This window comes from Rhinopithecus roxellana, chromosome 1 (assembly GCF_007565055.1).
Source record: "Rhinopithecus roxellana isolate Shanxi Qingling chromosome 1, ASM756505v1, whole genome shotgun sequence".
In the NCBI taxonomy this organism is placed as follows: domain Eukaryota; kingdom Metazoa; phylum Chordata; class Mammalia; order Primates; family Cercopithecidae; genus Rhinopithecus; species Rhinopithecus roxellana.
The window spans coordinates 189,775,421-189,802,524 of NC_044549.1; the positions used below are offsets into that span (position 1 = coordinate 189,775,421).

The window sequence follows — 27,104 nt, forward strand, 5'->3', positions numbered from 1 at the left end:
GACCCCGTATAGACACTGTCAACTGGGCTGTACACACCACTCCTGCCACCACTCAGACTCCCTCATCAGCCCCTGAGAACAGTACCCGCTTTGATCATTTTTAATTTATTTTGCCTATAGTGTTCCTTCTGCTTACAGAATCCTTCCTATACCCCTGTTTTACTTATTTATGGAAGTAATCCAGGGCCTCTGTAAATAATTTTACTTACTCTTCTAACATTTTATACTTATCTCCAGTATAAGGCCTGCCATCATGGATTCCAATGATTAGTTGATAGTTCTCTTTCTTCCCCTAGACTCTGGGCTCCTTAAGATCAGAGACTTGCCTTCCTCCTGTTCATATCTCCAGTATATCTCTAGCACCCAAGTACTGTGTCTGACCATATTAACATATTTGCTGGATAAAGTTGTTAGAAGGTGTGTCAAGAAGGCAAATCAAGGTGCTACTTAGTAACTATGATTTTTTTTTTTTTTTTTTTTTTGAGACGGAGTCTCGCTCTGTTGCCCGGGCTGGAGTGCAGTGGCCCGATCTCAGCTCACTGCAAGCTCCGCCTCCTGGGTTTACGCCATTCTCCTGCCTCAGCCTCCCGAGTAGCTGGGACTACAGGCGCCCGCCACCTCGCCTGGCTAGATTTTTGTATTTTTTTAGTAGAGACGGGGTTTCACCGTGTTAGCCAGGATGGTCTCGATCTCCTGACCTCATGATCTGCCCGTCTCGGCCTCCCAAAGTGCTGGGATTACAGGCTTGAGCCACCGCGCCCGGCCAGTAACTATGATTTTTAAAGGATTTCTGCCACACAAAGGTAGATATCCCCCCAAAAAAATGTCATGCTTTGATTTTGCAAAGTTATGACAATATTTTAATGACATATATAATGATACTTATTGTATATGTTGTTCTGTTAAGTATGACTACGGTATTATTCTGTGTTAAGAGTAACACGGCCTTTTGCTGACCATCCTAGCTGAACAATCTGAGAGAAGAATCAGAATCCCATAGAAGTGGTTGGGGCTTTGTATATTATAAATCTGAGTCAGGACACCCTAGAGTGTTCATTAGCCCGATGTGAAATGCCGTATTCCCCAAATGGAAGCAGAGCCTAAAGGGAGGTTCAGGATGCTGTGAAGCAGAATGTTTTGGAAGAAGCAGTAGTTTTAAATTGGAAGGACAAAATAGATGATGTCAGCATAGGCCTAAGCCACCTTTCTGAATCATAGAGCATGTGTTTTGTCAGATCTGAAGCTATCTAGTCAGGCTGATAAAGTATTAAAATAATGTGTGGGCTTCTGAGAAGCCAAACATGATAAAAATATATGCGTCAGGGGAGAAAGGAGATCCTTCTGAGCTTCTTTGTCTTGAGAATTAAAACAGAAACATGGTGAATATAGTGTTCTCATTATCTGAATTGAAGAATTTAATAGAAAGGTACTTTTTTCCTATGACTGGATACTATAAAAGAATTTATCAAATGGATCCTTGTATAAAGGACATTAAATAATGTAATAGTCATAGCTTATAATAGCAGCTTTACAAAAAGGTAAAGAGAGGTTCTTTGTGTGGCCATCTGGTCCATCCAACTAAATAAATGCCATGAGCTAAATGTTATACTTTAGTGCTCGGGAAGCATTGCCACTGAGAGTTAAAAGTGTATCATCAAACTATAAGGATTTTTGGAGACATCACTTAATACAGAATAGCATAGAGAGACTGGATGGAATAGCTGGTTAGTATGTTCTGTAGACCAGAGGGGTTTTTTGTGTATGTGTTTTGTTTGTTTGTTTGTTTTGCTTTACTTTTAACTGCATGTGGTGATCTATTAGTGGGTAGTGAAATTAGTGAGTTGCTGTAAGCGTTCTTTAAAAGAAAAGGCTGGATGCGGTGGCTCACGCCTGTAATCCCAGCACTTTGGGAGGCCGAGGCAGGCAGATCACGAGGTGAAGAGATCGAGACCATCCTGGCCAACGTGGTGAAACCCCGTCTCTACTAAAAATACAAAAATTAGCTGGGCATGGTGGCATGCGCCTGTAGTACCAGTTACTTGGGAGGCCGAGGCAGGAGAATTGCTTGAACTCTGGAGCCAGAGGCTGCAGTGATCTGAGATCATGCTACTGCACTCCAGCCTGGCGACAGAGCGAGACTCCATCTCAAAAAGAAAAATACTAGAGCAGAACAGAATGCATCACACCTAGTAAGGGTGAGTGTTAATTTCGTTTGTGTCTTAGGTCACTATGTACTGTGACAGAGATAGTAAGAGACAGTAAGGGATAGTGACCTATCTCTTACTGTGGGAAGTACAAAAGCTGCTGCTTTTCACTGCCCCTCACTAAAATATCAGTTAGTAAACTCTAGCACCCCAAGCTCATGGAGCAGGACTTATATAGAGAATATAGCAAATACAGAGAAGAATGGAGATGGGATCCTCAGACCAGAACAAGAGCCACTGTGCCTTGAAGTTGTGCTAATTCAGGAACCTATAACTAGATTCATTCTTGTCCATTCTTGTCAAAGGATTTAGAAATGTCCTTTGCTGGTTTTACGTTTTATCTCCTTTGTATTTGCCTTCAGTACATGACAGTTCTTTTTGAAAACCCTAGTCTACTTTGTCTCTACTAAAGGGGAAACTAGAAAAGGAACCTGATGAGTCCCGGCAGGGCCAATAGCGCAGAAAGGCAGGGTGCCCCTGGTGGTCAGACTGGATTACACACCCTGCAAGTCTAGAGAGAGAGACCCTTCTGAGCCACAAATCAGGAAGGGCTCCTTCAGTTCTTGCTGCTTCTCTGAGTGGGCAATAGCTTTGCATATAGGTACCACTTAAGGAAAATTCATTTAAAAAAATAGCCTGGGCAACATGGCGAAATCCCGTCTCTACCAACAATACAAAAATTAGCTGGGCATGGTGGCTCGCACCTGTGGTCCCAGCTACTCAGGAAGCTGAGGTGAGAGAATCGCTTGAGTCTAGGAAGTGGAGGTTACAGTGAGCAGAGACTGTGACACTGCACTCCAGCCTGGGCGACAGAGCGAGACTTTGTCTCAAAAAAAAAAATCATTTTCCTCCTTCATGGTTATAACTGGATCATCAGAGTCCTCTTTGAAAATAGGCAGGAAGCTTGTGGCAGGACCATGGCATTGCCCAGCTCTAGTAGTTCAAAGCAGCAGCCTTGAGTGATGATGAGACCCTTAATATTTCAGAAAAAATAAAGTAAAATAAAACCTCCTCCCCTCCCAAATTTGGACATGTATATATAGCTCCAACTTTGGAGTAAAGGGGAAGGAGTTCTGGGAGGATTTCCAATGATAACAACTATTAGCAATGGTATGAGAAACAGGCTGGGGCAAGAAAAAGATTTAGCTTCTAATGTTGACTCTTGAGCCTTGGGAGCATCAACAGAGAGATAAAAACCTGAAGTTTCATACAAAAAAACAGTTTTTCACAGAAGTGGAAAATAGTCTAGAGATAAAGAAGCCACCTGTGGAAGAGTCTCTGACCATTTCTCTCCTCTTGTTTCAGATGACAGTCATGTCCCTTTCCAGGGACCTCAAGGACGACTTTCACAGTGACACGGTGCTCTCCATCCTAAATGAGCAGCGCATTCGGGGCATTTTATGTGATGTCACTATCATTGTGGAAGATACCAAATTTAAAGCCCACAGCAATGTTCTGGCAGCTTCAAGCCTGTATTTTAAAAATATCTTTTGGAGCCATACAATCTGTATTTCCAGCCACGTCCTGGAGCTGGACGATCTCAAAGCTGAAGTGTTTACCGAAATACTTAATTATATCTACAGTTCCACAGTCGTTGTCAAGAGACAGGAAACAGTCACTGATCTTGCAGCTGCAGGAAAAAAGCTGGGAATATCATTCTTGGAAGACCTTACCGATCGCAACTTCTCAAATTCCCCGGGTCCCTATGTATTCTGTATTACTGAAAAGGGAGTGGTTAAAGAAGAAAAACATGAAAAAAGGCATGAAGAACCAGCCATCACTAATGGGCCAAGGATCACAAATGCATTTTCCATCATCGAAACAGAAAATAGTAATAACATGTTTTCCCCGCTGGACTTGAGGGCAAGTTTCAAAAAGGTCTCTGACTCCATGAGAACAGCTAGCCTTTGCCTGGAGAGGACGGACGTCTGCCACGAGGCAGAGCCTGTCCGCACACTCGCTGAGCACTCATACGCTGTTTCTTCCGTAGCTGAGGCTTACAGAAGTCAGCCTGTACGTGAGCATGATGAGAGTTCACCTGGTAACACAGGGAAAGAAAATTGCGAAACCCTTGCAGCAAAACCGAAAACATGTCGGAAGCCAAAGACATTCTCCATACCACAGGATTCTGATTCAGCCACAGAAAATATACCACCCCCTCCAGTATCCAACTTAGAGGTTAATCAAGAAAGAAGTCCACAGCCAGCTGCCGTTCTCGCTCGTTCAAAATCTCCAAACAATGAAGGAGATGTCCATTTTTCCAGGGAAGATGAAAATCAATCTTCTGATGTTCCCGGGCCGCCGGCAGCAGAGGTTCCACCTCTGGTGTACAATTGTAGCTGCTGTTCCAAAGCCTTTGACAGCAGCACTCTGCTCAGTGCCCACATGCAGCTTCACAAGCCGACCCAGGAGCCTTTAGTGTGCAAGTATTGCAACAAACAGTTCACCACCCTGAACAGGTTGGATCGGCATGAACAGATCTGCATGAGGTCAAGCCACATGCCCATTCCTGGAGGAAACCAACGCTTTTTAGAAAACTATCCTACCATTGGACAAAATGGAGGTTCATTCACAGGTCCAGAACCTTTATTATCTGAAAATAGGATTGGTGAATTTTCCAGTACCGGAAGTACTTTGCCAGACACGGACCACATGGTTAAATTTGTTAATGGGCAAATGCTCTATAGTTGTGTTGTGTGCAAACGTAGTTATGTGACCTTATCTAGCCTCCGAAGACATGCAAATGTTCACTCCTGGAGAAGAACATATCCTTGCCATTACTGCAACAAAGTATTTGCATTGGCTGAGTACAGGACAAGGCATGAAATTTGGCATACGGGAGAAAGACGATATCAGTGCATTTTCTGTCTTGAAACTTTCATGACCTACTACATACTCAAAAATCATCAGAAGTCTTTCCATGCCATCGATCATAGACTTTCCATCAGTAAAAAAACAGCAAATGGAGGCTTGAAGCCTAGTGTCTATCCATATAAACTTTATAGACTACTGCCTATGAAATGCAAAAGAGCCCCTTATAAGAGCTACCGAAATTCTTCCTACGAAAATGCACGAGAAAACAGTCAAATGAATGAGTCTGCACCTGGTACCTATGTTGTTCAGAATCCACACAGCTCTGAATTACCTACGCTGAATTTCCAAGATACTGTAAACACCCTGACCAACAGTCCAGCCATCCCATTGGAAACATCTGCATGTCAGGACATACCCACTTCTGCCAATGTACAAAATGCAGAGGGCACCAAATGGGGAGAGGAGGCGTTGAAAATTGATCTTGACAATAACTTTTATTCAGCTGAGGTGTCAGTTTCCTCCACTGAAAATGCTGTCAGTTCTGGCCTCCGGGCAGGGGATGTACCTGTTTTATCTTTGAGTAATAGCAGTGAGAATGCCGCCTCTGTGATCAGTTACAGTGGCTCCGCACCCTCGGTCATTGTACACAGCAGCCAGTTTTCATCGGTGATCATGCACAGCAATGCCATTGCTGCCATGACCAGCAGCAACCACAGAGCCTTTTCAGACCCAGCTGTCAGTCAGTCCCTGAAAGATGACAGTAAGCCTGAGCCAGATAAAGTGGGTAGGTTTGCAAGCAGACCCAAAAGCATTAAGGAGAAAAAGAAAACTACATCACATACCAGGGGAGAAATACCGGAGGAGTCAAAATACGTTGCTGATCCTGGAGGATCATTGAGCAAAACCACAAGTATTACTGAAGAAACCAGTAAAATTGAAACCTACATTGCAAAACCTGCTCTGCCGGGAACCTCCACAAATAGTAACGTTGCACCCCTTTGCCAAATAACAGTGAAAATTGGAAACGAAGCCATTGTGAAAAGGCACATCCTAGGATCTAAATTGTTTTATAAAAGAGGGAGAAGACCCAAGTATCAGATGCAGGAGGAGCCTTTGCCACAGGGGAATGACCCGGAACCCAGTGGAGAGAGCCCACTCGGGCTTTGCCAATCCGAGTGCATGGAGATGAGTGAAGTGTTCGATGACGCGAGTGACCAGGATTCCACTGACAAACCGTGGCGCCCTTACTACAACTACAAACCCAAAAAGAAATCCAGACAGTTGAGAAAAATGAGGAAAGTCAACTGGAGGAAGGAGCATGGAAACAGGAGCCCGAGCCATAAATGTAAATACCCAGCAGAACTGGATTGCGCTGTGGGGAAGGCTCCTCAGGATAAACCCTTTGAGGAAGAAGAAACGAAAGAGATGCCCAAGCTGCAGTGTGAACTCTGTGACGGAGACAAAGCAGCGGGGGCTGGAAACCAAGGAAGGCCCCACCGACATCTTACTTCTCGGCCATACACCTGTGAGCTCTGCACCAAGCAGTTCCAGAGCCCTTCCACACTCAAAATGCACATGAGATGTCACACCGGGGAGAAGCCATACCAGTGCAAGACCTGCGGACGGTGCTTTTCGGTGCAAGGAAACTTACAGAAACATGAACGCATCCACCTGGGCTTGAAGGAGTTTGTCTGTCAGTATTGCAACAAGGCGTTCACCTTGAATGAGACCCTCAAAATCCATGAAAGAATCCATACTGGAGAAAAGCGTTACCACTGTCAGTTCTGCTTTCAGAGATTTTTGTATCTCTCCACCAAAAGGAATCATGAGCAGAGGCATATTCGGGAGCATAATGGGAAGGGCTATGCCTGCTTCCAGTGCCCCAAAATTTGCAAAACAGCTGCTGCCCTTGGAATGCACCAAAAGAAACACTTATTCAAAAGCCCAAGTCAGCAGGAGAAAATAGGTGACATGTGCCATGAAAACTCAAATCCCTTGGAGAATCAACATTTCATTGATTCAGAAGACAATGACCAAAAGGATAACATACAAACCGGTGTGGAAAATGTTGTCCTTTGAGTGGCAAGAGTTAGAAAAATCTTCAAAAATATAGTTGGTGGTTTGTTTTTTTTTTTTTAGTTATGATTTAAGTGTAGTTTAATTTTATTCACATAACAGTCATGAAGGAGTGAAATTTAAAAACAAAACAAAAAAACACTCATTTGTGAAAATTCCAGAAAAAGGATCCTAATATCTACTTTGGGTTTTAGCATTAACTTTATGCAAAGTGCAAAAAAACAAAATAGCTGACTCCTCCAGTATCCCAAGTTTCTTGTGAAAGTTAATGAAGTTCTTAGCTGTGGTATTTCTACCAGTGAAAAAAGGAGTTTAATTTTAGCCTAGTTTGAAACTTTCTAATAATTGCTAATAGGAACTGGCTGCTGAACTGTCTTTAGTCACTGGAGAAAATGAAGATGGCATCTTCGTAAATATGTTACGTGGTAATGAGCTGTGTGACGGTCTTTATTCCCATCTGGCTTCTGCACTATTAAAATTCGTTTAAATTAATGGATACACATGAAATACTTAAACAATATAACTGAAATTATGTGCATAATGAGTAACCTAAAGTAGGACATTCATACATTATGTAGAACTACTTTTCTGCAACACAAACCTTGTAAAATACATATATAAATCACTATAACTTTTAACTGTCCATATCCCCTGTAGAGAATTATGAGGAGCAATAGATCTGCAAATAATGAGGACTGATGTAAAAATCAGTAGAAAGCATTTTGAATATGATTTAAGAGCATGTGAATGCTTTTAGATGGAATGCTGTTCCCTTGAAGTTATGGCTGAGCTGTTCTTAGAACTGGTCTACTCAATTCACAGAAAACATAGGTCATGCCTTATCTATGGGGGAACACCCTCCCAGAATTTACCTGTGATTACCTGTGCTGCATATTACTTTGCAATGGCCTCACCTCAGAGAATGAAAGAGGGTCACATTCTTCTGAAACTCTCTGCAGTCTTCCAACCACCACAAGGCCATGGATGTGGGGGGGGGGGGTCTATTCCAGACAGACTTAAGGGTTCAAGTGGAAGCTGCCATCTCCCATTCCACTGAAGGACTGTCCAAGAGATTTAGTGCAAGGTACACTGCAGTAGTGAATTCCCAGGCACTTGAAAGTGACTGCCTAATCTCTAGTAATTGTAATTACTAGCCTTCTTGGAGATTATGCAGCCCACGAGTACAGACTAGTATAAAGCAAAAGGGTAAAGGAACCCCCACCCTCCACCCCACCCATTAATGACGAGTGGGCAAGAAGAAGTGATTGCCTTCCTTGCCTAAAACAGTAGCTTTGTTTTTAGGGGATGGAAAGGTAGAATGTGGAGTGACATGGTTCTATCATTTACTTATGAGACTCAGAAATATATCTACAAAGCCAGATGCTCTGTCATCATATTTGCAGACATCTACACCCCTTGCTAAAAACCCACTGAAGTTTTTTTAATGTTCTTTTACACTGACCCACACCATCAACATTACCCTCAAATCTAATTGCCCTACATCATATTCTATCATGTGGACCAGGTTCCTGGAAAGCTGGAATGCATGATTCTTTTTTAAACTGCCAGAATAGGAGGGAGAGAGAAAACATTTCTACCCTTTGATCACCGGTGTGAACAGAATCCGGAATGCAGTTTCAGCCTGACCTGCAGTCATTCGTGTTCATTGGATTTGACGGATGGAAACCCAAGGTTATCGAAGATTGGAAGGTTATCATTGTGAAGAAGTAGCTTAAAGGACTCCGGTTTCTCTCTACAAGTGTGATGTCTCCATGAAGAAGACTTACTATGGATTTGGGTGGGTAAGAAAGCATTTAAACACCCAGGAAAGGACATGATTAAAGTTGACCTTTTAATACTGTAGTACCTTGCTGTTAAGTAACCCCACTATTGTATCTGCATTTATCTTTTGTTCATCTACTTTCACTTACATACAGTATTATATAAGTAGAGAAAAATGGGAAAATGCAAGCAAATTCAACTTTATTTTATACATTGTATATATGTATACCCTACACTATTCATTTGGGTTTTGTTAGATAGTCACAAAGGGCTTATGAAAATCATTTTTGAATTGATAATTAGAATATTGAATAAGCAATCCTGTGATCCACTAATTTGTTTTATCAGTTAATAATATGAATCAAAGATAATTAGTGTGTACTCTAGTCATTTTGATTTCAGTTAACCCCAAATATAAAATTACCTGTAGCGATATCTCTCTCCCAGCCCTTACATGTGGATATTTTTTAAGTGGGACTTGTATGCTGATAATTCTAGACCAAAGTAAATATGGCAGAATATTTATACATGAAAAAATAATTTTGCAAATATTTTCTATAATTGTATTCATTTAAAATGTTGATAGCTTGTGTTAGTTTCAGGGAGGGGTGTATATTTTGATAAAAAAATACTTGACTTTGTAATTCTGTATATTCTATACAATTTATAGCAGAGCCGTTTTAAGACAGCCTTGTCACTTTTTTTGTTAATTGTGAAAATTTTATTGAGTGATGTTTAAGTATGCATTGAGTACATGACCAACTAGAATTAAAGTAAGTGTAAACAGTGAACATACTGTATGCTGTACAAGATATAACGTAACTTGCTGTTTTAGCATCTGTATTTTGGTTAGAAGATATTATTAAATGCAGATGTTAAGGATTGGAAAAGTCTAATTTTATTTTTAGAAATAATGGATATAAATTTGGTTTTGCTTGATTAAAAGAGCTTATTCCTACATTAAGTCTCTTGTTAAATGTTTTAATGTTATTTCTTCCGTGCGGCTATTTCATCCGAGTCACAGCTTTGCTTCCACGTATTATTCATTCGGTATATTTCTGTTTCCTTACTTGTTTACATTCCGTGGTACCTACCTACATGCTTAGGAGTCAAATGGATTATGACATTAGGAAAAAAGCAGAATAAAAGAGATTGAAGTCTTCTGATGATTGAGTGTTTTGGATAGGCCTGATCTTATAATGATAAATCAGAGAATGAAATGCTCTCCAGGAAGCATTCTGCTCCACTCATCCGCGGGAAACAAATTACATTTATTGAGTACCAGGCACTAGGCAACGTCTTTACATAGGCTATTTCATTAACACACACACACCAGAATTCGACCTCATTATCCTCATTTTATAGTGACTTTGAGAAGGTCTCACAACCAGACAAAGCCAGAATGCTAACCTAGGTCTGCCTGATTCCAAAGCCCATGTTTTTGTTCCTTCTCAACACTGTAGAGAAAAGTGATTTATAGAAACTGAACAGAGTATGAGGAAAGGAGACATGATAAAGTAATGCAGCTTTAGGATGGCAGTTAGTGACTGCCCTGGAACGGGATTAAAGGAGGCTGTGTCGGGTTCAGCTTCCCCTGAATTGGGCTTCCCTTATATCTCAGGAGATTGCCCTAAAAAATCAGTAAAATTTGTGCACTTTTTTAAGGATATGGAGTAAAATTGTAATGGCATTATAAGCTAGTAATTTTCACACAAAGAAAAAAATATGTTCCGTCGTCATAGACTCTACTCCTAAACTTAGCTAACTATCTTGCAAATGCCTGCAGTTTGTCCCAGTGGGCCATGTGAGACGGGATCTCGGTGGCTCAGGCAGCACAGTCCATCACCAACACAGAGAAAATTACTGCCAGGCCTACCAATGGCTGGCCAGTAGCATCAATTTTGTATTGGAAGGGCAATCCAAACCAGATTCACCAAAAATTTAATAACTGTTACCTGCTAAAACTAATTTCATTATCTAAAAGAAAACATTTAATATTGAAAGAATTTGTAACAATTGAGAAAGTAAAAGCATAAAACAAAAAATGTTAGTACATTCTTTTCCATTACTTTGGATATTTTCATTCCTACTGCTCTTCGTCTTTTCTCGTCACCTACTGATTGATTTGGTTCCACTCCCATCTGTCTCTATGAGTTTCTTTTTACAGAAGCAACAGCTCTTCCACTTAGGTTTCCTCCATATCTGAGAACTCATCCCCAACCCCCTTCCCCCTCCCCAAATCCTGACCAGCTACTGATTTCTCTTCTGGAGAGAGAAGCCCCCTTTGCTCCCTCCCTAGTTTGTACCTCCTAACCCAATTCTTCAAGCAAGATGGTCAGTGAGCAAGAAAGTTGGCTGGGTGTGCAATTTAGAACTATTCACTCTAAATTTAGACAACAAATGGACGAACTAGTTAGAAATGTTATATTTTTATTTCATTAGTAACATCTAAAACATTCTATTTAGAATGTTTTTCTGGAAAATCAAACACTTTTTTGCAATAATTTTAAAATATATGACTTGTATGTAATTATAGGCAAAAGTATTTTATTCCAGTTAGAGAAACTGGTAAACAGACATTTTAAAGATGTAATAATGCAGCCAGGCGTGGTGGCTCACAACTGTAATCCCAGCACTTTGGGAGGCCAAGGCGGGAGTTGGAGAATGGGCTGGCCAACATGGTGAAACCCCGTCTCTACTAAAAATACAAAACATCAGCTGGGCATAGTGGCAGGTGCCTATAATCTGGCATGCGCAACAGAGCAAGACTCTATCTCAAAAAAAATAATAATGCTGGCCGGGCGCGGTGGCTCAAGCCTGTAATCCCAGCACTTTGGGAGGCCGAGACGGGCGGATCACGAGGTCAGGAGATCAAGACCATCCTGGCTAACATGGTGAAACCCCATCTCTACTAAATATACAAAAAACTAGCCGGGCGACCTGGCGGGCGCCTGTAGTCCCAGCTACTCGGGAGGCTGAGGCAGGAGAATGGCGGGAACCCGGGAGGCGGAGCTTGCAGTGAGCTGAGATCCGGCCACTGCACTCCAGTCTGGGCGACAGAGCGAGACTCTGTCTCAAAAAAAAAAAATAATAATAATAATAATAATGCTAACTTATGTAAAGTTATGTAATTTATGTAAAATTGTAATTCATTTATTCAAAATATACTTAATTTTTACTGCTGAACTAGGACTACAGAGATGTGAGGTAGCTTGTGCCTTTGAGGAACTTAAGTCTGGTGAAGGAGATTGATGAGACAATAGATGATTATAAAACAAAACTCTGAGCTCTTAAGAGGCCTAGAACCAAAGCAGAGAGAAGTGATACTGAGCAGAGACTGGTGGAGCTGAGCTTCACCAGAGGGTTCAGGTCCAGAGAGGAGCGACTAAAACAAAGGAGCCACGGAGGAATGTAGGTTGTTCCAAAAGCCTGGGGTTTGGGATGATGAACGTGGAGAATACGTGGGACACATCGTCAGGGCCTTGGGTTTGCCAGAGTTGAACCTCTATCCTGAAATCATAAGGCAGTGGGCAAGCAAAGGAGGGGCTGGGTAGTAGGAGGTGAACTCAGAGAGGTAACACAATATCCAAGCAAGAGGGGAAGCCTTTGTAGGACTTCAGCAGAGAGTGGAAGGATCTGATGTGCTTGCAAGGATCACTCTTACTGCAATGTAGTGAATAGACCACAGGCGGAGGCAAGGGTGGAGGCAGGGAGATGAGATAGGAGGCTGTGGCAGTACAGGTGGGAGATGACAGTGGCTTGGAAGAGGGTGGGAGTAGTGGAGATAGTAAGAAATGGGTCACATTCTGGAGATAGATTTTTAAATTTTGTAATATGGAAATGTTAAAGCCTATGCAGAGGTAGAATAGTTTGGTAAAACCCAGTGTATCCATCATTCAACAATCAACAATTCATAGCCAATGTTGTTTCATCAATACCCTTATCTACTTTCCTTCTCCACTGTATTATTTTGAAGCAGATCCTAGACATCATACCATTTCATCTGTAAATATGTCAGTATGCATCTCCGAAAAGGTAAACAACATTTTTAATATAACCATATCATTACCATTCCTTAAAAATTAACATTTCCTTAATATCATCAAGTTCCATTTGTTAAAATTTCTGGTTGTCTCATCATTATAATTTTTTTTACAACTGGAAACAGAATCCAACTAAAATCCCATACTATAATTAGTTGATATACCTGTCTTTTAACCTATAGATTTTCTATTTTTTCCCTTTGCAATTTCATTCCAAAGAAATTGTGTGATCATAGTCTAGGAAGAAACAAGACAAATTCCTAGGTGGGGAGTTCTTCCGTTAGGAGGTACACTTTGTGTGGCTGAGATATTGGATGTATTTTGAAGATAGATATGATAGATTTGTTAATGGTATAGATTTTTCAACCAGGGGTTGAAAAACAGAGGAATCAAAAATGACACCAAGGTTTGGGCCTGAGCAATTAGAAGGATGGTATTGCCAACAAACTAGATACCTGGCTTGGAAGTTCAGAAGAGGAGACTGACTTGAGATACGGATTTGAAAGTTGTATTTCATTCATTCAAAATATATTTGAGGTGGGAGTACAGTACAAGAATGGAGAAAACAAATAGTCCCTGGAGCCTGTGGCATAGAGGGGAACACGAAAGGCTAAAAAGCTGATTAATTACAACCATAGTAAATGCTATGAAGAAGAGCTGCATGGTGCTCTGAGGACATCTAATGGGGCAACGTAACCTAGTTGGGAGGTTCAAGGGAGGCTGTGTTTGAGGAAGTAACTTTTTTTTTTTTTCAGACCTAGACCTGAGGAAGTAACTTTTGAGCTGAGGCCTAAGAGATAAATAATAGTTGAAAGGAGAGAGAGTTTCTAGGTTGGGGGCTAACAGATATCAAGGGCAGTCTGTGGAGGGAACACAGTTCTTTGGAGGCCAGTGGTGTCCAGAGTACATGAGAAATTGATTTAAAATCAGACTAGAAAACAGGAGCCATACCATGCAGAGCCTTCAAGGTCATGCTAAGAATTTGGATCTTATACTAAGAGCATCAGAAAGCCACTGAATTATTTAAAGCAGGTTGGGACAAGAAGAGGTATATTTAATCAGTTTTGTATTACAAAAAAGTCACTGTGGCTGAAATGTAGACAATGGCTTGGAAGACAGTAGTGGCCAGAAGTAGAGCAGTTAGGAAGCTACTGCAGTTGTCCAGGCTGGAGATGACAGTGGCTTGGATTTGTTAACTGGGAAAACTTTAAAGAAGTTAAATTTAACAGAGTTTAATTGAGCAAACAACCATTTGTGAATTGGGGACCCCTAAGAACCAGAAGAGGTTTGAAGAACTCCAGCCTACAACATAGTCAGGCAGCATTTATAAGAAGAAAATGGAAGAAGTAAGGTACAGAGACAACTTCATTGGCTACAGCTCAGTGTTTTGCCTTACGTGAATCAGTCAGCTGCCTGAGATTGACTGAAGCTCAGCTGCTGAACTGACTGAGACTCAGCTGTTAGTTTAGGTTTTTAGTTAGTTTACATACTAAGTAAGGTTGCAGTTCATTTCAGACTTGAGTATGAAGGCATCCTTAGGCCAAATTTAGTTTAGTTTAACTGATGATGTGATTGCAGTGAAGATGGAGAGAAAGGGGAGGATTTGGGAGATACTTAAGAGACAGAATCAGCAGGACTTGATGTTTGATGGTATATGGGAATTGAGGGCTAGGGATGGATCAAGGATAGTCTTTGGGTTTTAGATTTGTTGAAGCTAGGAGTGCAAGATGTCCCCCCCATGAAGCTTGTATAGAGAAGGAAGAATCTAGGAAACACCAGTACAAATGGCCCCTGACTTCTGAGGTTTCCACTTATAATTTTTTGACTTCATGATTATGCAAAAGCAATACACGTTCAGTAGAAACCATATTTTGAGTACCCATACAAGCATTCCATTTTTTACTCAGTACAGTATTCAATAAATTTCATAAGCTATTCTACACTTTATCATAAAATAGGCATTGCATTGGATGAGTTTGCCCAACTGCAGGCTAAAGTAAGCATTTGACCCACATTTAAGGTAGACTAGGCTAAGCTATTTGGTAGATTTTTTTTTTTTTTTTTTTTTTTTTTTTTTAGATAGAGTCTCACTCTATTGCCCAGGCTGGAGTGCAATAATGTGATCTTGGCTCACTGCAACCTTCGCCTCCCAGATTCAAACGATTCTCCTGCCTCAGCCTCCCGAGTAGCTGGGATTATAGGCACATGCTACCATACCAGGGTAATTTTTGTATTTTTAGTAGAGATGGGTTTCACCATGTTGGCCAAGCTGGTCATGAATCCCTGACCTTGGGTGATCCGCCCGCCTCAGCCTCCCAAAGTGCTGGGATTACAGGCATGAGCCACCGCCCCCGGCCTATGCTGTTATATTTTCTACTTACAGTGGGTTGATTGGGATGTAACTTCACCATAAGTCAGGGAGCATCTGTATGTGAAAGATGAGTCAAATAATAGTCCATATAACAAACTAAGGCACGGAAGAGGCCAGAGAAGTACAGACCTCAATGTCTGATAGAATGACACAAATGAAGGGTTCAGAAACAAGGTGTCTCAATAGGGTTAGAGTCTATGATCTTTGAAGCTCTGCACAACTACTGTCTGCTTCCTCCCTCGCAGCAGTCCTGTTGTGGTGGCATAATGACTGTCTTCATTTGGAAGCTGCGGACACTGAGGCACACGGGGGTTAAGGGGTTTGCCCAAGCCAGACAGGACCAACTCTGAGCCTTTTGGTCTCCAAGACACTGTTTTCATCCCCACCTACTGATTCCACATTGACTAAGGTATTTTTTGGAAGAACCTAGAGCTAAAACAATAAAAAATACAGTCGTTTCCTGAAAATGAGTGTTTATTAGCCTGAGACTCTAATACTTTCAGAGACCTAGGTCATTCCTTTTTTTATTCAATATATTCTATATGGCAATTAGTACTGCCAGCCGCTGTTCTAAGCATCTAATGAAGATTAATTTAATCCTCATATCACCCCATGACGGAAACATTATTATCATTGCCATTAATGTTTAGTGTGGTTATCTTTTTGCTGCACAGTGTCACAAAACAGTGGCTTAAAACAACCATTTATTATTATTTCACATGGTTCTGTGGTTTGACTGGGATCAGCTGGGCAGAGCCTCTCATGCAGTTAGTTAGATGGTGATGAGGCTGGAGTCATCTAAAGGCATAACCAGGCTGGCATTAAAGCAGCCACAGTCCACCCAGTTTCAAGGGGGTGAAGGAGTATACTCTAGTCCTCAGTGGGGGAGTCACAGACACTTATAGGGAGGGAAGGAATTGATGGCAGCCATCTTCAGAGGTAAGCTACAATGACGGGTCATTCCCAGTGAGAAAACCAAGCACAGAGAAGTTAAATTACTTACCCAAGGCCATACAGCTGGTATGTGGATAAACAGAGTTAATTCCAGGCAGTTGAGTTCCAGAGCCTGCTCGAGAGGCAAAAGGGATTGGAGCCCAATAGCACAGCCCAGACTCACAGCAGAGTCAGGGTGTGACGAGCACAGCATTTTTCATAGCAGAGCTGGAGAGTCCTGGAGTCATCTATCAGGGATCAGTGAAAAGGAAGAAATTCTAAAAATACCAGGAAACGTCAAGGACTATCTAAACATGGCTGTTATTATGTTGGGGGTGAAAATATGGTCTCATGTGACCCAAGGCAAGTGGAAGCCTTCATACTTTCATTTATCTTTCCAATCAGGAAAGAATGAAAATATAAGAGTGTTGGTGGGCGGGGGTGGGTGGGGCATGTGTGTGTTATTTTTCCTTATAAATAATTAAAATCTGGAACCTTTAGTCAGATACTCAAAGGGGTCATATATGGGAGAAACTAAGGCTTGGATCAGGGAGTTAAAATCTGCATTGCAGACCAGCTTCAGAAGGGATCTTCAAGCTCCTTCGGCATCATCTGCTAAACGTCTGGGTCATCGATGACCTTATGCACATTTGCTCCCTCTAATGGAAGGACAAGGAAATGACATATCTACTTCAAAAAGGTTAGTCACATCACAGGAGTAGTGGGTATTGCCAGAAGTAAGCCCACTCACCTCTGGAGTGGTTGGTTTCTCTCTGGAACTCTCGCAACCTGAGACAGTGGATAACTTAGGCCCTTTTCAATGTCTAGCTTCTCAGAACTTCTGGGCCAGAAAGGCAAGTTCCACACATTGATTTGGACCTGCTCGACATCTGCGTGAGTGTGGTGAGTGGAAGAGCATCAGGCCATGTCCCAGGTCTTTCCAAATCAGATTCCATTATTTCTGACATTCCTCTTCCTAAAGACCAGAGGTAGAAATTCAGGGCCGCCGTTTTCATCGTCTCTCATCATGATAGGAATCAGCCTCCTCTGCGGCTGCTCCTGCTGAACACGACGACATTCCAGCCACGGGGAACTGCTCAGGACTCAGTATCATTCTCAGACCTAGGCAGGAGGGTTCTGTGCTGGCCCTCCTCCAGAGGTGCCCAGCCGCACGGGGCAAAGAGTCTGCAGGGCCAACAGGGATGTGCCCACCCAGTGTCCACGCCATCGCCAGAGACCGCACTCTGGTACCCAGAACCTGAGAATTCCCTGCAGACTTTCAAGGCCTGCTCTGGCCGTTTCCTTGCCAGTGCCACACCCCTGGGACAGCCAAAGGGCAGCTGTTTGCAGGGGTTGTGGACCTAGTCTGTGATGGAGTTTCAGGGTCCACATGTGTGCCTGAGGCCCCTAGCAGCCTGCGGAGGGGGCAGGGTGAGGGGAGGAGGGGATGGGAGAAGATCTGACCCACCTCTTCCCCTGCTGTCTCATTCCAGCAGGAAATGCCAGAAACTAGGAATTCTGCACTCCAACACGGTCTTCCAGATTGCTGTGAAGGTATATTTGTCAAGGGAGGAGAATAGAATGTATTTAATTAAGAACTTGCTAGCCTGGTTTATAACTTTTAAATATTTAGACACATGATATACATGCCTCCATCTGCACACTTGCTCCCCGCCTTGCGAGTGTTGAGGGGGCGGCTGTCACCACTCTCCGAAATGCCTGGCTTCTCATCGCGCTGTCTGTGTGTACAAGCTCCTGACCATGCTGACATGTTCATTCCCATCCCTACCCCAGCCCCATGCACAGATGTGATCATTTCTCAGTACCTAATTCAAAGGTCCCATCAAAAGCCTCTTCCTTGCAATGTTGTATGAGACAGCCTCAGACCTCTGCTTGCCTTGACCTCAAGCCCCACCATAGCTCTCTGGGTTCAGCCGTTTTCAATTCTGCCTCTGCCGTCAGCCAGCGAGCTCCTCCGGGATGTTCCCAGCATCAGCATGCTGCCGTCAAACGCAAGTCATCTATGAAGTGTGCCGATTCGCCACCCCAGATGACCAACTGTCTTGGTGCGCCTTGCACTGAAGACTCTCCAAGATGCAAAACATTCAGTGCTAAAACTGAGACAGTCCCAGGCAAATGAGGACGATGGGTCACCCTAATGGGGAAGAGCCTCTTCAGAAAGGGAGGGAGCATCAGCAGTCATGGTAGAAGTAGAACTCATTGGCCAATTTCAGTTTCAAACAACTAATAGGACGTTGTCTTTCCTGAGCGGTGAGGAAACACCTAGGCCACACAGAAATCTGGCCAGGCTGCGCAAGTCTGGCCTGAGAAAATGGAGGGAAGAACCTTGGGCCCCAATCTCCAGAGCCCTACTAAAATCCTTCAGTGATTTCCCACACACTCCTACTTCTCTCATGTCCTGAAAAACTTCCTTGGAAACCGAGCTCACCATATCGCTTCCAGCTGCCCACACAAGCATTTGCCTCTCAGAATTTTTGATAGCGTCCACCCTAAAAAACAGTGAGTACAAGTCTTCCACTACACCCTGCCCAGTGTGGAGGAAAGCTATGGGTTTTCCTGCTGAGTCCTTTTCTGCATTTATGGGTGAAGGCACCTGAATTTCCTTTAGAAGCAACCCCTCACCCTCTTACTCAACAGCCCCACCTTCAGACCATACCTGAAATCAGGATCAGGTGATCAGTGGCCACCTGATGGGACTGGGAGGGAGGCATATAAGCTGGTTTCTAGCACGTGTTTTTTTACATCTCAACACAAGAATGAGGAAACTGAGTCAGGACCTTCTCTACTGCCAGAGATAGAAACCCAGTTGTTCATTATATGGGGAGGATGTAGCTGACTTTAAGCAAAGCTGAATTCAAGGGCTCTAGCAAAATGAGATCTCTCTCAACCCTCACTCTCTGTCCCTTTTCTCTCTTACTTTCCTCTGCATTAGCTTCAGTCTCAGACTAGTTCTCTCCAGTTGCAAGACAGAGATATCCAGGCTGAGGGGAATCGAGTTCTCCAAAACAAGTGAAAGCGCACTCTTAAAAAAAAAAAAAAAAAAGTCTTGAAAGAGAGCAGAGATATTTCTAATAATAACCTCTCAAGAGCAGAGTCTGAATCCACATCCAGGACATCTAACATCAGAGTTGACACTCAGAAACTCTACTAACATAGGGTACCTGCCTCCTTTCAGGACACATTAAAGAAAAATTTATCAAAATGACCACAAAACACTCTGCATCCAGCTAAGACTAACTGAGCCAGGCACATACTTTCATCTTTATTCAGAAGAACCTGGAAAGAAGGTCTTGTTTTCACCATTTAATCAATGCAGCAAGTGAAGGCCCAAGTCCAAGGACTCCACTGCTCTGAGTGATGACAATCCACACAGGAATGATAGCCCCACTTTACTGACTGGCAGTTCCTCAACCTCAGACATCAACCTACTGGTACTCAGACTATACCCTCCACGTTTCCCTTCTGCCCTCACTTTGTGTGGTTCCTGGAACACCAGACTTCACTTCTTCCTGCCTTTACCTGGCCACCCAATGGCTTTTATGCATGAAAGCAAACATGTTAGAATAGGTGACCCAACCATTGTGGACATGTATGAAGATCTGCCTACCCCAAGTTCCAGGAACTGATATGATTAAGAGAAATGACTACTCTGTAATTATAGTAGAAAGAGGGATAATGCATTTGTGTGTACTTATGTATTATGTATGTATTTAAAAAGCTAATACATGTAAACAGAAAAAATAATTTTCAAATACTGCACAAGGGTACACAGAGAAAAATGGGTTTCCCTCCCTCTCTGCTCCCAGGTTTCTCCCTAAAAGTATACACTGTTACCAGATCTTGGGTGTCCTTCCACAGCTATCCCGTGCATATCTAAGCGCATATATATATATGTGTGTGTGTGTGTGTGTGTGTGCATTTAAACTCACAAATTTTTTTCCTTTTTCTTGTTGTATATAAATGAGAGCACACTACACATGCCACTCTACCTTATTTCATTTATTTAACAACAGATAATGGAAAACCTTCTATGCTGGGATGTATGGATCTGTCTTATTCTTTTAGTGACTGCATAGTATTCCATTGTATGAATTTGTTTAGGCTCCCTCAAATCATGGGACATTGTATGAATATTTAACCCATCATCTAATAACTGGCTGGCATTTGTTTCCAATCTTTTGCTTTTGTGTTTACATTTTAGACATTATTTTTATAATAGAGATATAAACAAAGAGAAAAAAGTTTTCTGCTTAACTCTTATTTAACCAGAAAATATGATGAACAGAGGCCATACAGTATTCTGAGGGTTCTTGGTAGTTGGAATGAAGAGAATTCAAATTCTCAGCTCTCAAGTACAATTTTTCAGAATTCTTCTGCTGTGTATTAAATGCAAACTAAACAGAAGTTCGTGTCTTAGGGATCTTTAGTTGCTTAAGCAAAATGTGATGTTGGAAGGAAAAAAGATAGAAACTAAGGGAGGACAGGGAAAAGTAGGAAACAGGAAGCAGAAAACTTCCCTCTCTCCACCTCTTGTCATCTGTGTCCCCCTGTGTCACCTTTCTTCATTTCTGTCTGTGCTAATCATCAGCCTTCTTTGCCTCTCCCTGCCTGCGGATGGAAGATGCTAGCCAGCCCTACAGGACCTCATAGGCAAGGGAATCCACAGCCCTCCTTCCCCACCCCCACTAAAGAGACTGGTTCCCCATGATCCGATGAGCTCTGGCGAAAGGGACAGAGCCCTATCGTAGAAGATGGCTGCAGGAGCCCCACGCCAAGGACAAACACGGTGATCGGAGATGGGTGGGCTGGGAACGGCCGTCAAGTGCCACCACGTGGTCCCATGGGGACAAGAGCTTTGTGGACAAGAGCTGCTTAGTAACTCTGCATGAGGGACCCTCAAAGCCGTCACGATGGCTTCAACTTGGCTGTGTAGCTCTCTAGCCCGGACTATTCCGTTATAGATAATGTCAGGATAGGTCAGAAAAAGTTCTGCCCAGGTCTTGTCCAACAACAGCATTTCACACTTATTTGTGGGTGAAATGTGGCGTGCTGAATTGAGGAGTAGGATTCATGTATTTGTAAAGGATGCTTCAGCTCCTGTCCCCTACACATACACACAAAAGTTTTGAGAATGTTTTCATATCACCTTGTCAGATTGTAAATGTGTTATTCTCAAGTAATGTCATGGACTTGTTTGGGTAACACTTGTTTTTGTTTTTGTTTTTGTTTTTGTTTTTGTTTTTGTTTTTGTTTTCAGACAGGGTATCACTCTGTCACCCAGGCTGGAATGCAGTGGTGCGATCTCAGCTCACTGCAGCCTTGAACGCCTGGGCTCAAGCTATCCTCCCACCCCAGCCTCCTGAGTAGCTGGGATTACAGGCACGTGCCACCATACCCAGCTAAATTTTTAATGTTTTGTAGAGATGGCATCTTGCCATGTTGCCCAGGCTGATCTTGAACTCCTGGGCTCAAGCGACCCACCCATCCTGGCCTCCTAAAGTGTTGGGATTACAGGTTTGAGCCACTGCGCACACCAACACTTGTTTTGTTCTTTTTGAGAACATATTTTTAAAGAAATATGTTTTGATCTGAAAATGAGTAACGTAAAGAAGCCATATGTGTTTGAAAGAAAGTCCGCTGAAGCTAGGGTAATGATCTGTCTCAACTCCTGACTCACTAGGGTAACCCCAGCCCCTAGTGACAGTTTTAACTGTCAGTTAAAACTGAAAAAAGCCCAGTCGGCCCTTTCCTTGAGCATCAGTCTTGGGGCATCTCTCTGAAGAACACTGCTGAACCACACAGACTCCGAGGGAACTCCTACTCTCTGTGTACACTGGAGAGGAAACTCCTGCCAGCAGAGGTCACTGCCATACCAGCTGGGAGTCAGCGTCAGGACAGCCTCCTCACAAGGCTGTGCCCGCCTCTCCCCTGCCCTCTTCTTAACCTCATGACTGCTTAGCTCAGTGAAGGAAATAAATGGCAGTGTTGCACTAATCAAGTGTGCACGGGCCATTAGCAGTTTTTTTCTCAGTAGTAGGCTTTGATATCCCAAACCTAAGGGTGTTTAACATTAATACTCAGAATAAGAACACACGAGAACAGCGGGTTCTGCTTTCACCTTGGATTGTATTTTTCCATGTTTAGCCCAATCATAAACTTAATCCACCTGCTTCTCGCCTGGATGACTAAGAGTAGACTCCCAACTCAGGACACAAGCCCGTGTGCATGCGCATGCACATACACACACCCCATGCACACAACAAGACCCTCATAGAGAAGGAAATTATTCCATGATATGGCACCTCAAATATTTATCATTTCTTGATGTTGGGAACATTTCAAATCTTCTAGCTATTTTAAAATACACAATGAATTATTGTTAACGATAGTCACCCTACTGTGCTATGAAACACTAGAACTTACTCCTTCTAACTGTATCTTTGTACCCATTATTCAGCCTCCCTGTTCACCCCTGCTTCCCAGCCACTGGTAGTCATCATTCTACTCTCTACTTCCACGAGATCCACCTTTTGAGCTCCCATAAATGAGAGGCATCTATGAGCCACTTGTGGGCCAAGAGCTAGCCACAGACAGGACCTATGTATAATGGACTGACTTGCCAGCCCTCTCAATGGCCACCATCAAAGCAAAGACATGTCACCAGGGCTCATCCACCAATTAAAGGTGGAGGAGAAGAAACTGTAAAATGTGGGAGGAAGCAGTTGGGCACCTACAGACCATTGCATTGCCACATGATGCCATCTGCCTCACATACTGGCCCAGGCCAAGAGGCTGCCGGACTCAGAGGCCAGGTGAAAATACCAACTACAGGAGCCATTAGGATGTATGGCCTGTCCCCCACCCAAGCACCAGGTAATTGAGCAGCCAGGTCATTGAACCTTACAGCTTTTGGGCAATGGATGTGTGATATGCTTGTTCCCATGCAAATATCTAGGCCATTCTGTATCTTTGTGACTGTGACCTAGCAATTGCAAGGCACAAATCTGAGTCTAAGATTAACACAGAGGTAATAACTGTCCTATTACATGTTGTCCGCAAAAAACAACACAGACTTAACAGCATCTAATTGGAAATGAAGTTGAAACTGAAGATTTAGAAGAGATTCTAGCAGAAGAGGAATGATAAATACAAATTAATTGGACCATTCCCACTATTGTGAATTTAAAATGTGTAAAATATCACAGATACTCCCTTTATTCAAAGAAGTGCCTTTATTCCTTTCTTTTAGTGATGGTAAAGATATTGAGGACATTTTTTCTTTTGTTCTTTTTGGGTTTTTTGTTGTTGTTGTTGTTGCTGTTAAAGTAAGACATGCCCACAGTACCGTATGCAAATCTTGCATGCAGCTTAATGAATTTTAACATATGTAAAACGAGTGACAAGTTCTATGGATCTGTGTCCTCATTTGTCAAGTGAATGTTACTGAGACAGCATTTCCTAAGTCTCCTCTTAGAAACTTTCTTCTAAGCCAGCAAAATTCATTCTGCATGTTTTGATGCAATAGATCCTGTATCACGATTGCGGTATCTTTTACCCCACCCCTAACACAGTGGTCCTGGCATAATTGGCACTGGATAAATCTTTGTTAGGCTGAGTTCTCCAGAACTGCCTCTGATGCTACCTCAAAAAGAGCCTAGCTTTGGAAGAAGGACGTGAACCAAACACTCCACAGTCCGTGGTCCACAGCACTGCCAGTCATCACAGTGCACACAGAGATCCCATCACCCCCACACTGGTAAATGCTCACATGGAGGGGGTTTAATAGATATGGATGGATGGATGGATGGATGGATGGATGGATGGATGGATGGATGAATGGATGGATGGATGGATGGATTTCTGTTCCAAATCCTTCAGGGACAGAAAAAGAACTAAACAAAAAAGGAAGTGGGTTCTGAGGTTAAAGGACGGTAGTCTTGACAGAAAAGGGGATTCCCTGGCCATCCAGCCTGACGCTGATTGTTCAAATCAATTTCCAGTTCCTCTGTAGTGTAATGACACAATCAAAAGAAATCAGAAATCCTCTGGAGTTCAGCATCTTGTCTGAAGCCATAACAGAACCAGAGTATTGGTATCAACTATTTGCTGAAGGTTTTGTTTTGTGGTTGATTATATTAGCTCGGCTGGGAAGAAGTATCTGTGTCACGATGCTGTGGTCTGCAATCCACAGAAAAACCACCTTAACAAGGTGTCCCAAAGGAAGCAATTCCAAAGCGCAGCCATGTCAACAAGGACTCGGGCCTTTATTCACACCTGTCAACTCTGTTTGTAATATCTACCCTCATGGCCAGAAGAAGGCCAAAGCCAATGGAAGCATCTGGCCCTTACACGAGTCCAAAAGCAAGGAGAAAGGGCAGCATGACAGGACCCTCTCCCTTCCTTACAGACCCTCAGCATTTCACAATAGCCCAATCCCTAGCAAAGAGGAAAGGGATGGCTCCTATGAGGATCCTCCATTGACAGTGGTGGCATGGTTACTGAATAGCTATACAGAATCGAGGCTCCATGAGTATGGACAGAGAAGACATGAGTTATGGGTAAACAACAAACATGTTCACCATAGCATGGCCGCAGTGGCAGTCCTTGGCAATTATCCAGGCCAATTAAAACCCAACTAAATAAATTACCTTTTAACTTTAAATAACCAATTGCCACAGTAAAATTGGATCATAGGCCTTGATCAGGCAAATAAGGGCTCTTTGTAAAAAACTGGCTTATGGGGCCAGGCATGGCAGTTCACACCTGTAATCCCAGCACTTTGGGAGGCCGAGTTGGGCAGATCACCTGAGGTTGGGAGTTCAAGACCAGCCTGGCTAACATGGTGAAACCCCGTCTCTACTAAAAATACAAAATTAGCTGGGTGTGGTGGTGGGCACCTGTAATCCCAGCTACTTGGGAGGCTGAGGCAGGAAAATCGCTTGAATCTAGTAGGTGGAGTTTACAGTGAGCTGGGATCATGCCACTGCACTCCAGCCTGGGCAACAGAGTAAGACTCCATCTCCAAAATAACTAACTAACTAAATAAATAAACTGGTTTCTGAAGACCCTCAGTGACAATGTGGGCCTTCTCGCTCTGTTTACCACAGAATCGCTGGAGCAAATGCAGAGACTTGATAAGTGTGCTTGGTCTCTTCCTGGCTAAAGGGCATGGCTTTAGGGGAGAAAGCAGTTCATTGTGTGGCCTTCCAGAACAGTCATCATTTGTTCCTTCTCAATGAAACTCTGCAGTCTGGGAACAGAATCGACTAACCTTCAGCTTCCCTTGCTAGCTCCACCTCGAGAGCACAACCACGTGAGCCTGGATAAATTGCACTGTGAGGAGGAGTGCGGGGGTGGGCGATGACCCTGGAAGGACCGGAGGTGAGGGGAAAGGGTGATTTTCCAGGAAGTACCAAAAATGTCACCTAAGAGGTTCATATACTAACAATTGGTCTTTTATTTCTATCCTTTCTCTATAGTTATAGAGGCAAGACCAAGGCTATCCCTGAATGCCAGGACAGAGAGAGAGAGAGAGATCAGGGTCTGAGTGTGAGTGTGGGGAAGCGGACAGGGCCAGACTGAGTTATACCTGCAGTGATTAACCCACCCTTAGGGCTTGCTCTGGTTCCACAGGATGCCAGTCTTTCCCCTCCCTCTCATGGTTGGCAGGAGCTCATGGGACCAACTTGGTAAAAAACAGGTGTGTTTGGGGTCATCATTGCTGTCACATGCTCTCCTGGCCTCTTTTCAACCTTCTTCCTTATTCTACTTCTACTTTCGTCCTTTTTCCGTGACTCTGCATTGGCTGCAGTAGAGGGAGCCATTTCCCCTAAGACCCCTAAGACCAGGGTATGTGTACCACAAGAGGCACCTGAGATCATTTCAGAGGCACATAAACATTTTATAGTTTAATAGATATGCACTTAGTTTACTTCTCTTTACCAAAAAATTGCAAGTTGTGTGGTAGCTATATATACTAGTGTGTTCTCATGCTGCTATAAAGAACTGCCCAAGATTGGGTAATTTATAAAGGAAAGAGTTTTAATTGACTCACAGTTCCACAGGGCTGGGAAGGCCTTAGAAAATTCTCTTAGTCATGGCAAAAGGGGAAGCAAGCATGTCCTTCTTCACATGGCAGCAGGAAGAAGTGCAGAGCAAAGCAGAGGAACAGCCTCTTATAAAACCATCAGATCGCGTGAGAACTTACTGTCATGAGAACAGCACGGGGTTAACCGCCCCCATGATTCCATTACCTCCCATCAGGTCCTTCCCACAACATGTGAGGATTATGGGAACTACAATTCAAGAGGAGATTTGGGTGTGGACACAGAGTCAAACCATATCACCATAAGAATTCCATTGATTCTTGAGCTCTTCCTCTAGGAGGAGAATGCTGAACTCCCCAGAGAGGTTGAGGAAAACAAGACCCAGATGGAGGGCACTTGCCTGGCATCATGGAGCATAAAAACAGTGATTTCTGGATTAAAAATCATGTTTGGGGTTCCAGTGCTTTTCTCTCCACACCGCTCTTCTGTTAAATACATCTGTTTCATCTGGTGCACTTTCTATTTTTATATTAACAAAGTTTTTCTTGTAAATTAATGGAAATGGCTGCTTTCTAGAGGACAGTGTAAAGAACTGACCATTTCTGGATTCTAACCTGATTTCTAACGCCACTTGCATCTACAGCTTTTAACAACTCTCCGAATAACTTTCTGTTTCCTCATCCAGGAAATTACAGGACATTTCTGACATTTCAATGAGTTTTTAGTTAGGGACTTTAAAGGTAATGAGTATCTATTGTCTGGTTTCAAAGGAAGCGTAATTAAAATTAAAGTCTAATACCCCAAATAAAAAGCT

The 27,104-nt window shown here is 42.9% G+C and overlaps 1 protein-coding gene and 1 long non-coding RNA gene across 16 annotated transcripts in view; one reads left to right on the forward strand and one right to left on the reverse strand.

Moving 5' to 3' along the window:
* Positions 1 to 27,104, forward strand: part of ZBTB38 (zinc finger and BTB domain containing 38) — a 115,282-nt gene that overhangs the window by 73,185 nt on the left and 14,993 nt on the right. For 12 of the 15 annotated variants that reach the window (XM_030934740.1, XM_030934734.1, XM_030934765.1 and 9 more), the window contains one exon: positions 3,510 to 10,039. The exons of 1 other annotated variant lie outside the window; for it this stretch is intronic. In XM_030934740.1, coding sequence (XP_030790600.1) covers positions 3,510 to 7,097 — 3,588 coding nt within the window. In that variant the 3' untranslated portion in view covers positions 7,098 to 10,039. Of the gene's footprint in view, positions 1 to 3,509; positions 10,040 to 27,104 lie in introns of those variants that run through there. 2 more of the 15 variants (XM_030934751.1, XM_010378266.2) reach the window with 1 other exon arrangement.
* Positions 483 to 17,724, reverse strand: LOC104674054. The gene is made up of 3 exons (XR_004058454.1): positions 15,596 to 17,724; positions 15,137 to 15,207; positions 483 to 623 (listed from the first exon to the last, which is right to left on the reverse strand). It is a non-coding gene; the product is annotated as an uncharacterized LOC104674054 (long non-coding RNA).